This window comes from Octodon degus, unplaced genomic scaffold (assembly GCF_000260255.1).
Source record: "Octodon degus isolate 3935 unplaced genomic scaffold, OctDeg1.0 scaffold00051, whole genome shotgun sequence".
NCBI classification, from domain to species: Eukaryota; Metazoa; Chordata; class Mammalia; order Rodentia; family Octodontidae; genus Octodon; species Octodon degus.
Window position 1 is genome coordinate 2256068 of NW_004524627.1, and position 13821 is coordinate 2269888.

The window sequence follows — 13821 nt, forward strand, 5'->3', positions numbered from 1 at the left end:
GCTGAGCACTGGATGTCTTGATAAGTTTGGCTGTGTGAAGTAAAATAGTGGCATATGTACCTCATTTAAGTGGTGAGAGTCTGCTGAGATTGACGGAGGCAGCAATGTTGAGATTGAAGTGGAGAGGCAAGAAAAAGACAGAGTGAGAGGCACTTAGAGTTTTGTGGCCATTAGGGAGAACCTTAACCTAAGCTAATGGTGAATGGCTTGTTGCTGTTGAAGAGCAAGAATTAAACTAAAACTTGATGATAGCTGTCGCACCTGATGTTGAAGGATCGGCATCACATAACTTCCAAGTTTGGGTAATGTGTTGGTAGGTAACACAGTACTAACAAAGAGGTACCAGAAGAAAACAAGGTTTGGAGAAAAATACGTAGCCTAACAAAATTCTTAAGATTGATATGCTTTATGCATACTTGATCAAGAGTTCAGGGCTTTTTTAAAGGTATATAATTAAGATTGTAATCCAATCAATTGAAGAGTCAAGAACTTAAATTTTTCAACCTATTTTTATTCTGCTCAATAATTATTTTCCCAGTAAGTCAAAATCTCTGTTCTGAATAGGCCAGTAAGAGTCTCTCAAAATTATATAGTGAGTTAATTGTTTAGAAAAGGTACAGTGGTTAAAAGGTTTGTTTGTTGTTAAGGTTAATGCTTTTCATTGATGGAAGACAAATTACCTACCATAAGTCCCTAGAAATGTGAAGATTCCACATCTAACTATAGAATAACAGTTTGTCTTCTGCCATTAGACTGATGAGCGTAGCAGTCTCGCTGTGCATTATTGAAATGTCCCAATATTAAAAGAGAATAAGAGATGAGCCTCCAGCCTCCTACCCTCTGCACACTTCTAGTCCCGGTTTATGAACTAGTTTGCTCATGCTCATCAGTAGAACAACACAGACTTCAACTGCTATGCACACTCTTTGCTTATCTTGTTGATCAGTTTTCTTAGTCTAAAAGGTCAAAATAGTGACACAATCCCACGTAAAATAAGCTGCAATTTGTGTATATATGCAGTAGTTACAGACCCTGAACATTCTGTAGAACTCACACATTTATATTAATTCATTCTCATTTGCACATGGTGATACATATATTGTTGCTTCTCAGAAGGGAATTGTGATTTTATTAAAGATAAATGAATACAGATCTTTAAAAAGTTACTAGCACATCACAATGGGATCTGAAACAAAATTTTATTTAACATTCAACATTAATTTCCTTTTGTTGTGTGTTTCTCCCTGAATATAAATATTTGCTCTCTGTTACAGATCAGAAACAGAGTATTGTTTTTCCTGATAAGTAGGAAATGTATTGTGATATTTCAAAGAATTCATATTTTAAAGGACCTTACACTCATTGCTAGTTATAACCTTGGTTTCTATGTGAACCCTTTTATTTCCCACTGACATTTGATACCATCTTTGATCACAGAACTTAAGGAATGTGGAGAATTAAGAGACAGTGGCAAGTGACAGGTGATACATTTCACAGTCGAGCTGATCCTAGAGCTCACGTGTGCTCTTCCCACTGGCACCCACAGACCTCCTCTTGGTAAATTCTTGGGAAGCATTCCTGTCTACCACAAGAGGACGTTCATCATGGTTTGGTCTGGTTTGAATTTTAAAGTTTTAAATGACATTAACTTGAGTGCTTATTGGTAGAAACAATTGCAGATTAGTAGATAGTAAGATAAAACTTTCTGAAGATGTTTCTTGAAGTATGAAATTGTTGGGCTTTTTTAGTAAAAATGAATCATTACTTTCAGTTATGTGTCTATTTGCTGTGTTTGTAGATATGTTTAGTTAGAAAAGAAGATTATTAGGTGTTCATCAAAGCATACATGAAGTTTTGAATTATAATTCTAAATCACTATATATTCTGCCTTAATTTTATTGTGTCATCACTATAAATTGTTTGAAAATTGTTTTATATATAATATCATAAAAGATTTCTTATATATGTTTATTCATCAAATTATGGTTTCATAATTTTCCAGTTAAGATCTGTATGCCTCAAATGATTATTACTACATTTTGGACAGTTGCAAACCTTCATAAGAACATAATTAGTATTAAATAATTATTTGCAGAATTGTTTACAGCCTAAAATCTATAACAAAATTTTTAAATAATTATAAACTGCTATTTTCAAGCTGTCTCTTCATTTAGATAAATATCAGGGATCCTGCCAGGTTTCACAAGGAGAATTGGCAAGTTTTAGGCCTTGATCTATTATATAACGTGCACACGCACACACACACACACACACACACACACACCCCACACAAATTTGTTTATATGTCCGTACATATCTTACCTCTTATAAACCTCAAACACCTTATTCATATTTACATCAGTTGTTGAAATATATGTGATAATTTGCATTTATGTGGTAAATTCTTGTAGCTTAAGATTCCTATTTTGGGGTGTGGTGGCACATGCATGGTTTTTATTTGTTTGCACCTTTTACTAACTAGCTTTGTAACTTTGAACAAATTATTTAGATTTCTCTGGGCTTCAGCATCCTTATTTGTAAACTAATAATAATAAACACAATTTCTGCCATTTGTGAGCTAACTTCATAGTAACAGGAAAAATAAAAAAAAATTTAAGATACCAAGGCTGAACTTTCTTTTACCTGTGTTATAGATTAAAATGAGATAAAGAAAATTGGCTGGTATTATGACTTATATCAAAAATGTCCCACCAGGTTGACCCATGCCCAGAGGCAGGCCTTTGGGGGACAGTGTAGGTGACTTAGGTGAGACCCAGTCACAGTTCATCTCCTTCACTGGATCCTCCCTTTCACCATGACTGAAGCAGCTATTCCTCCACCATTCGTGCCCTCTGTTCTACCCCTTGCCTTGAAGTGCTGCTGACTGTAGACTGAATACAGGTGGGCTTCAAGCTTTGTGCTTCAGCTATGAGCAAAGTGACAAAGATAGAGGTAAAAAGAAAACAAAAGGCTTTTCTAATAAGATCATTTGGATGGAGACCTGGGATGCATAAACAGTGAGCTGCAAGGACTTCCAGGGAAAAGCATTTTATGCAGTGGAACTAGCAAGTTCAAAGACCCTGAGGTTCAGGAGGGCCTGGCTTGGTGAACAAAGAGAAGGGCAGGAGTAAAAGCAAATGAGAGTAGGGTTGTGTAAGCAGTAGATTGAGGTCCAGATCATGAACAGCATAAAGTCATTTTGAGATCCTTGTGCATTGCTCAGAGGGGAATGAAAAACTATTAGAGTGAGAAATTACTGACTTACTTTCACACTGTTACAAGAAAAACCTAGAGAATGTTTTACACGTAGGAATAGAAATTAATTTCATGAGCAAGGAACAAGAAACAACTCATGGAACGAAAGATTAATGAGTCTGGCCACATTAAAATGAAGCCTTTTGTATGACAAAACAATTTAAAAGACAAAGTAGGAAAATCTACATGTAACACTATAATCAATTTTTATTGAGATAAAAAAATGAAGATGTCATATAAATAATGAGAAAATGAAGATGTGCTTAAATGGGCAAAGGAGAATAAACAAGCAGTGTGAAAAATTAAAAATGAAGACATCAATACATGTTCAGACTCAAAAGGGAGCTATTAATACCACTCCCCACTTGCAAGTTAGATTAAATTAATATTCTACCAGCAGTACTGTTATGGAATTATAGGGAGGGATTACATTGCTCATTTTAGGTAATATGATTATACCTCATAGCTTTGAGGAAATGGATATACTCAGTCCCTCAAGAATTCTATCTCTAAATGTAGACCTTAGGAAAGATATCGTACGTTTATACTTGGAGGACTATAAAAGAATGCTGTCCTGGATATAAATTTGGGTTTTATTTTCAGTTTTTTTATTACATGTTTACAGTACATACTAATGACATTGAGCATGCAGAGTAGGTACCGGTGCACAGTGTATCTGCATTCTGTTTTCATCCCTTTGCCCTCCCATCTCTTGGTCTGTACCATTTACAAAAGATCTGTCTCCCTGTTTTATTTTACTTGTATTTTATTTTGTTCTTTGTCTATTAGTTTGGGTTTCTCAATTTAATAATCAAGAAATATTTAAGCTTGCATAACTGATTTATTTCACTTAACATTAGTCTTCAATGGGCATTTACTTTCGTACAAATAACTAGATTACCTTTTATAGTAAGGTAGTACTCTGATTTGTATATGAATACCACATTTTCTTTATCCGTTCATCTGTTAAACATACATGCCACTTGTGAGATTTAGCTATTATGAATTATGCTGCTACGAACATAAGTACTCTTGTATAACTGTAATATGATATCTTTTATTCATTGGGGAAGATTCCTAGAAGGGTAATAGCTATTTATAATAGCAAAAAATTGGGAACAGCTTGAATATTATCAGTAAGACGATGAAGTATGATGTGTTATATACCTTGGCAAATCTTAAGAATAATTTCCTTTTATGATATGTGAAATCCAAAAGCAATTAAGATGAGAAGCAGATTACTCAGTTTTCAGCATTGTAATGTAACACTTCAGAGAGGTAGTAGTAAGAACAGAATGAAGCATACCTGCAAGGAATATTCAATAAAATCTATTTTAGCTAATGTACTTTTCTCAAAGATTATATCTACATGGGTACATTTGTAAACATGCATATTTTGTGTATACACATTTGTGTAAAGAATGTGACACTGAATATACTTCGGTAGCTTTATGATCATTAAAATTGTCAAACAATTTTTTAAGCTTTATTCTCTTCAGAAATAGAAATCATCTCATTTTCCTCAGTTTTTTTTTTCCTGAAAATTTCATAAATTTATTTATTTATTTTTGCAGAACCGGGAATTGAACTCAGGCCCTTGTGCTTGCCAGGGAAGCATTTATTCTATTGAGCCATATCCCTAGCCACTTCCCCATAGTTTTATTAATGGTGTTAAGGAGGCTACTTAGCAGATAGGATCATTAAGCTAATGTTTCTTATTAAAGAAACATTAAACATTGTATATGTATGAATTATAAATGCTTTTAAAATCATCTAGGTTTTTTTTTGTCATTAAAATACTCTAGAATTCTGTATAAAATACCAAATGAAATATATGTAACTCCTTGTGAGGAGTGAATGTAAGTCACATCTTGCTGCTCAAAAAACAGTTACTTGAACCACTGACATGGGACCATTTTTAGTGTACAAATTTTAAACTTTTCCATCATTTTGCTGTTAGAAGTTCCCAGTGGTTTTGGATTCAGGAAACTGTGTGGGTAAATGATCTAAAACACTTGAATATTTAATCCGTAACGTCTACAGACTTAGACAATTCTCATACTGATTCAGAAATCAAGTTCGAGTTTACCATTGGGAACTCAACAACTTGGAGACCCTGTTTTAAAAATAAATAATATATATAGTACAAAGTCCTCGGTTCAATCCCCAGGACCCTGCGTTAATGGCTAGAGGGCAGTGTAACTTTATAATATCTGTTGCTATGTGATTGAAGCTCAAAAAGTCAGCAAGTATCCAAAATTTAGTGGTTTTTTAAGTTGTGCATAATGAACTGTTCGACATTTAGTGTGAGTGATACCTTGGTTCACAAACAATTTGTTTCATAGCTACAGAAAAGATAGCACTAGTCGTGTTTCACAACTGAGGCAGAGTTTATAAAAAAAAAAAAAAAAAAACAGCAAAATCTTGGCAGACACTTCTGTTTGTGAACCAAATTGTTCATAAAACTGTTTGTGGACTGAGGCACCACTGTATGTGAGCATGTGGTGGGAAGGGCAGCTGCACATGAGGCTCTGTCTTATGTGTGTGAGACTTCAAGGGTTTTCTTATTTGCTATTTGTTGGAAAATGTTTCAGTACTGTAAATGATGTAGCAGGGAAATTATTTCTGCAGACATCAGTGTAAGCATAAATTCCTAACTAGAAGGATTTAGCTATTTATTGTTATATAGGTGTTCTTTATTATGCACAAGTTGAAAATTGTCTTGCAAAGACAATCTTAAGTTTTACAGTTATTAAATAAAAGAAGTTGTGTAAGGTGGTCACCAAAATTATCATCACTGGAGAAATATTTACTCTGTAAGATGTTGACCTCTTCTCAATTCTGTGCACATAGCTCACAGTATCTTTGGGGCTTCTGCTATTAAAGGTAGAGGACACACCCTGCACAGACTTACTGATGCTATTTGCACATGTGCAGCAGTAGAGATGTAGGAGAGACACTAAAATTAACTAAACTAACTGAGAAATTTCTGGCTAGAGTTATTTTAGTCTTTTCATTTTCTAAATCCATTAGCCATTTGGGGTGAATAAATAATAAATATTGCCAGATTTGGTGGATTCCAGATCTTCACAGTAGCAAAGTAAAAAATAATAGTAATAATAATCATAAGAATAATAATATCACAAAGAATGATCTTATCAACCTGAAAAGCTCTTACCATTTTTAAAATCTGTAGCATCTTTCAGCATGGCTTGAATAAATCCCCTCATAATTCTGCAAGTAGATATTAAACACAGAAGATTTTTTTCAGTTTTTATTATTTTGATTAATATATGTTCACAGTGCATAATGATTACTTCTGTGTTCTCATTTTTATATTTTATCTAGAGATTCTATTAAATTGTCATTTATTATACTGTACTTCTTTAACTGTGTTAAGGTTATAAGTTAATACTCAAATTTTCTAAGTGGGATACCACCTGACTTCAGTAAAACTTTAATCTATGAAGACAATTTTTTTTTTTTTCCTGTACCAGGGATTAAACTCAGGACCTTATGCTTGCTAGGCAAGCACTTATTCTACTGAGCTATCTCCCCGGCCCTGAAAAACACATTTAAACTATAAGTAAAAGTATGTTTGCATATAAGCACCTACAGAGAAATACCTCATGAAAAAGAAAAAGAAAACATTCTAATTTTCTAGGATTGCCTTCAGTGAACTAAAAGAAATTGGTGGCTATCTTGTTCAGTACATTCAATTTTATTTTTCACAACAAAACTCTTCTATTTACACTTTTGTAAAGTTAGTTACATGTAACACTAGGTTGCTTAACAACTGATAGCAAGCCCCTTAACAGACAGGATGTTCATCTCAGGAGTGAGGTCACTTGTTTGCTTTAAGCACTGGGCTAAGTCCCACCTACATATATTTGATTAATTTCCTAGCTTCGTGGCTCCCAACATAGCCCCCTTGTCCGTTTTGTTTTTTCATAGATGGGTGTTCCACTGCAGTTAGAGAAGGTATATTTGGAGACGTCTTTAAAGGACCTTTTCATAGGATTGCCAATGAAATGTGTCATTGTACCAATAAGTAATATCTATTTTTATGTGTAATGTGAAATGCTGTTAATAGTTTTGAAAGTCTGTATAATTCATATGAATTGTAAAAGTTCTGGAACTGAAGACCATTTAGAATTAAAATTGAAATTTTAGATTACACATTTAAAAAAATAATACATACCCAGAAATGGTACTTTTGTGTCATTTAAAGAGAATCAATTGCATCTACCTTTGCTTTCCTTTCTGTTTTAGCCATTCTGGAACATTATGAGATCCAGAGAATTATAGATTTTATTTTCATCTATTTCTACTGTTTCCTTGACAACTACTGCAGATGCAGCTATCACCATGGGGATGGTTCTTCTAAATGAAGCTGCAACTTCCAAAGGTGATGTTGGAAAAAGACGGAGTAAGTCTCTGTTGGTGTTTCATTCTGTTTTAGTTACGATGCATTTAAATGGGAAATGTAGAAAAACTCTTTTTAAACATAAACATGTTAGGATCTTTTCTGGTTTAAGAATGTCAAGGTGTTTCTGTTCTTCTGTATCCTTGGATATATGTGTGCATGCACTTAAAAATGCATTTCTTCCAAACATGTAGTTTTTCTTCCAAACATGGATTTGGGTGGGTGTCTGTGTGATTACATAAAAGAAAAGGTGTCTCTACCCTTATTAGGGATGCTGTGATCCTTTCTGCTGAAGTTGTAGTCTTTGTTTTAGTATCCACCACACAAGGAAGAACAGAATTTAGTAGATAGACTCCTCAGAAATTTTTGTGGCACAAAATACGTTTCTTATGCCTTGAGAATAAAATATGAACTAGAAGGCGGATCCAGTTATATCTTCTGTGTACTCAAACATTATGTTGCCTTCAGGTCCCCGTAGACTGTGTTTTGAACACATTCGTAAGCATTCTGTGATACTGCATTTTCTAAGGGCTGTGCTTTCTCCATCAACTCACTAACATTTGCAATTTCATTAATTTCTCACTTTATTTTTTTAAGCAAGTTAACACTGTCCTTTGACAGGACTGTTCTCAGAGTTGAGAGTCCAAAATATAGTGTCCTAATATAATAACTTTTAGCCGCAAAACAAATACATGGGATATATCTTCTGCCTCAGGTTTAGGAAGGACAGAGGTCCATGGAATCAGTGTTATCTACTGCAGATCTTTATATAATTTGAATATCAAGTCTGTGGTCCATGGAATCAGTGTTATCTACTGCAGATCTTCATATAATTTGAATATCAAGTCTATGTGGTCTTATGGTTATACTTCTATAACCATCTTGTTAAAACTTTTCTCAATACACTTTACATATCTGAACTCTTTTTAAAACCCAAAACTTACATTTAAAAACACGAAAATTTAAGATTTTCAAGGCCAGACATTCTCCTTTTGGACCTTTTTTTTTGGCGGGGGGGAGGTCTTGTTATGGGTTCAGGCTGCCCTTGAACTCACTGTGTAGTTCAGGTTGACCTGGAATTTTCTGCCAATCGTCCTGCCTCAGCCTTCTGAGCACTGCGATTACAGCTCTATGTTATCACATGAGGCCCTCATTTTGAGATTTTTGCTTCGTGGGATGTAAAGGTAAATGAATCATAGTGATTTCTGAATACTTAAAACTGTTGTGTGCTGAAATGTTTGGAAGTAATGTGCAGTAGAGAGTGCCCTCTTTTTCCATGGTGCCATCTGGACACTGTAAAGGAATTGGAAGAAGTGAATGCATTACTTTATTAGTTAAACACTATTGAGCATCATTGCATAGTGTATTCTTTGAAATAAAAGAATGTTCTTACGGTTGATGAACTATGCATATAAGGATATAGTCTTACTGTATTCATATATTTATCTTAGGTCATGTCATGTTAAGGTAAATAATAGTAAGAAATACTTAGTAGTAACTTTTAAATCTTGTGACATTTGTGATACTGAGTATAAAATCACTACTTCTGACTTGAGAGATGTTTCCATTGCAATTCCTATTCCCACTCACCTCCGAAGAGTGTGTGTGTGTGTGTGTGTGTGTGTGTGTGTGTGTGTGTAGGCACAAAGGGGAAGAGCATACACATAGGCAGAGAAAAGTATTTTTAAATTGTTCCTTTTTGATTGTGATATGACTTGGTTTTAGCATCATGTGCAGCTATGATTTTTAATATCACTGGGGTCAGAGTGCTGCCCCCTCACCTGGTACTTTTTCCCTACAAATTGTTGCCTTGTATGGTTGGACTGCTGTGGGTCAGTTGTTTGGAGGCCCTCTCTGTTACCTATACATAACTACTTAGTAGAAGTCTTTGTGCCACTGTACAAAATGAAGTAAATAGATTCTGTTTTTCTTGCTCACATGTTTTGAGCTTTATTTCCTGTTGAGCCCAATGCAGTGAGGGTATCCACCGTAGCAAGGGAGTGAAGTGTTTCATGCCTCTTGTGAAAAATAAAGAAAGGAGACAATATAAAAGGAGAAAAGTTGACTAAAACATCAGCCAAGGAGTTAAAATTATAGCATTCTAGGTTCTGTGAAATTGTTGCAAGCAGTTTGTTAAATACCGTATCTTGGGCCTACTTTTTGTCATGCTTGGATAGTGTATGAGTTTTTAGATTTTTTTTTTAAATTTTGTGATATTCAGCAATTTTTTTTTACCTTTTCTGCTACTATTCATATGAAATTCAACTGTGTGAGTGTGTGTTATCTAAAGTGAAATATGGGGCAGGCCACATAGCTCAGGGGATTAAAGTGCTGCAAGCAGGTGCAGGGGCCGGGGGTTTGATCCCTGTGCATCGTGCCAGCGCTGCCCCCAGGACCCACTGAGATGGCATTTGAGACTGGGTGTGGTGGTGCATGCCTGTAATCTCAGCTCTTGGGAGGCTGTAAACAGGGGGATCACTACGAGGCCAGTCTAGTAGTGAGACCCTGAGCCCCCTGTAGACCCTTCCCTAAAATAAAAAAAATAAGTAGAACACCACAGAGGCTGCATTTAGATGCTGTTATTAAATGTTTATAAAGTTTCATAATCTCTGCTTAAAAGTTTGAGAATGACTCTCTAACTTTTATTTATTGATTGATTGATTGCGGAACCAGAGATTGAACTCAGGCCCTTGCACCTGTCAGGGAAGCGCTTATTCCACTGAGCCATCTCCCCGGCACCCAACTCTCTAAGTTTTTAACCCCAGAGTGAAATAAAAATTGACTGGCAAATTAGTAGACTGTGTTATGACGGTGCTATACCTTACTACACCCTTATTCTGAGGACTCTAAACTCAATCTCATTTATATGCTTGAACAAAAATGTAAATCATTTCATCATTATAGAAAAATAAAGATTTATTTTACTTGTCTTCTCCTTTATTTTAGTCTCTTGTCCTTTTCAAATAAAAAGTTCAGGTATTTCAAAGGTTTATTTTTTTGCAATTATCTGAAATTAAAGGATATTAAGTATTAGCTAAATATTTTATTTTTAAACCATGTGTAGTTATTGTCTACTGACCAATAATGTTAACATCTAACTTTAGAATAAAATCCAGTAAAATGTATTTATATATATATATTTTTTTTTTCATTCCAAACATAGCTACATTTAATTGGTTCGAATTTTTAAATATTTAAATTTTATGAGCATGTTTACTGACAAGGAATCTTTTTATGTAATTAAATGTCAAAAATACATATACAGCTGGATGGTTAAGGCCACGTTAAAGCCAGACCTATGCAACAAGAGTTGTAGCTTTTGGATCTGGTAAGGTCAGTGAAATCCCCTCAGGATTTATCCTGAGATCCTGTACATCAGATTGTAGATCCTTTGTCAGTGTCACCAGTATGGATGAGTCACGGCCATTGCTTGGCCAATGTGCTCTCTGTGAAAGCCTGAGAGAATGTTTTCTCTCCTTCTGACTCTCCTTAAGCACACTCTACATCATGGATCACTGTCCTGTTTGGCCCCTTAATCTCTTTGATCAGAAAATTTGGGACACTACTGAGTTACATGATGTTATAGTACAAGTTCTCATATGTCCTGAGTCTTAATTGACCTTGGAACGCTAGGGCCACAATGTTGGCTTTCCTTGTGGCCCTCCTTTTTCTGTAATTTTGGTCTGCAAATTTAGGTTGTTAACCCTCCAGAAGAGAAGCTTATTGTTATTACCATACAACCTAGGCTGTTAAGCTTAACATCACTATCTGTCTGAATGTCAAACATCTTAGGCATAACATAGAACAGGTATTTCTCATCAAGAATTGATATGTTAAATTTTAAGTCCCTACAGAATAGGATGAAAAAACATTTAAAAATTATAAAAAATATATTTTAAAAATAGGCATAAAGAATTATATAATTCTTATTTTTACACATAAGTCCAGAAATCTAAACATATACAACCTTGAAGCAGGACAGTCCCATGTATCTGTGTATTCAAAATGGTTAGGATAGATATATAGTTACATTCTCTTAATGAATAGAGGGATTTGTTCTAACGGTTTTTGTAAATAGGATATCATGTCCGCATCTTGTACAGCAAATAACCACTAGGAAGAATGTATGCAATGTGGTAATTATTGAAACTGTCCTACCAATTTAATGTGAAACTGTCTCATTTCTATTTGTTTCTCAATAAAATTATGGAAAAAAATACATATACAAAAGCAATCTGTTAGTATATTGTTCATCTTCTGGAGTCATAGCTTCTCACCCATGATAAACAAGAAATTTAAGAAATAATTTCCCAATTTTCATCTTTCTTGAGCCAGAATGACAGTGAAAGCCTGGCCCGTGGCACATGCTCCTGTGGCCTGTCCCTCTGTTCTTTGTAAGTCACTGCAGTGCTCCACTTTCACTGACTGCAGAGCGGCCTCCCTGCCTTTCACGCTTGCTGAGACCATCTTTTCTTACTGTCCCAGCTTTTCTTTTCTTACTGTCCCTGCTACACACAAAGATGAGCTCCTGGAGAACAGGCTTTTATTGAGGCAGTACTCTAGCTAATGACTTAAATTTGTATTTCTTTTGGAACACTGCATGACATTTGGCAAAGAATAAAATATATATATTTAGCATTATGATATGCACATGTTCCTGCTTTTATAGCCAGTGCTTCGTAATGCAGGGGCTGATAATCTTGTTTGTGGTTTATCTCCCATATTGTTCTGCTTTGATTCATCTGGAGCATGTAGTACTTATAGGAAATGTGTAAGAGAAGAAAACCACTAGAAGACTTAGGACAGTCACTGTGTTGTTTTCATACCCAAAGAGTACATATTCATTGAGAAGAATGTGGAAAGTATTGAATTATATTGTGGATTATCTGGTTTGTTGTACCTGTATGTGCCATGAACTAGTAAATGTAAGTATTATGTAATTGAATGCACTTTTAAAAAATAAACATTCAGATTACCATTTGCATGTTTTTAGAGACTAATAGTGTTTTCTTTCTCTTTCTAGTAATTTGCCTAGTGGGATTAGGCCTGGTGGTCTTCTTCTTCAGTTTCCTACTTTCAATATTTCGCTCCAAGTACCATGGCTATCCTTATAGGTAATAGCTTTATACTAATGTGAATTTTTTTCATTTTAACTAATAGAATTTCAGTAGTTAACATATAATTAAAGATTAATATAAGGTAGCTAATTCATCATGTGATTGTATATTCTATTAAGCAATTCTTTGAGCACCTACCATGTGTTAGGCATAATAGGCTTTATTTACAAAGGCAATATAAGGCACATTGTGTTCCAAAGTAGGATATAATTTTCATTTTATGAACATAACAAAACAAGTTTTAAGCTTTATGTACTTCATCTACTTTCCTTTTCTCTGTCACAATTTTTAGTTCATGTGCAAGATTGTTTTTTCACATAATCTATTCTCAGTGTCATCTTTTGAATTTTGCAAACTTGTGATTTTTAAAAGACCTTTCCTTCTGAGGTAGTAGAAGCAATGCTATATTGATAGAAAATAAAATTTCATCACATCTTACCTTCCTCGTGAGACTCTTAGACCTGTAGACCATGGAAACAGTATAGCATTGGCTTTATCTGAAGGGCCAAAAAAAAAAAAATCACTTCGAGAGGAGATCTGAGTGTGGAATTAAAGTTGAAGAACAAGACTCTCCTGCCTCATCTTGCTGTTTTCTCACAAGACAAGAGCGACATGTCATTCTTTCTTGCTCACATTCTAAAAATAAATATTCCATGGGAATGGAAGGATTGTGAGTATCAGGTCTGAGCTGCAGGACCATCTGCCCTAAACCTAACCTAGAGCAGAAACGAATTTTTAAAAATACCATTGTGGGGACAACAAGAATAATAAGAAAAGCAAGTGTTGTCTTCCATGTTGTCATTTTATTCTTGATATTAATCATCGAATTTTGGTTCTGAAATTGTAAAATGAACTAATTAATCAAATACGAGATTAATGCCCAAGAAAAGATTTAAGTTTTGTTTTTTTCTTTTTCTCTATTCTGGGACTGAGAATCCTGGTCCTGTATGATTTATGTTCGTTTGATACACCCATGTTCTATAATAGACTCTGTAAATCCAGTGAAATGGAAATATTTTGTTT

General features: G+C 34.6%; 1 protein-coding gene across 3 annotated transcripts in view; it reads left to right on the forward strand.

Annotated features, from left to right (window-relative positions):
- The window catches only part of Tusc3 (tumor suppressor candidate 3), a 256150-nt gene that overhangs the window by 223660 nt on the left and 18669 nt on the right, over positions 1 to 13821 (forward strand). For all 3 annotated transcript variants that reach the window (XM_023717312.1, XM_004633050.2, XM_004633051.2), the window contains 2 exons: positions 7610 to 7684; positions 12705 to 12795. In XM_023717312.1, coding sequence (XP_023573080.1) covers positions 7610 to 7684; positions 12705 to 12795 — 166 coding nt within the window. The remainder of the gene's footprint in view (positions 1 to 7609; positions 7685 to 12704; positions 12796 to 13821) is intronic.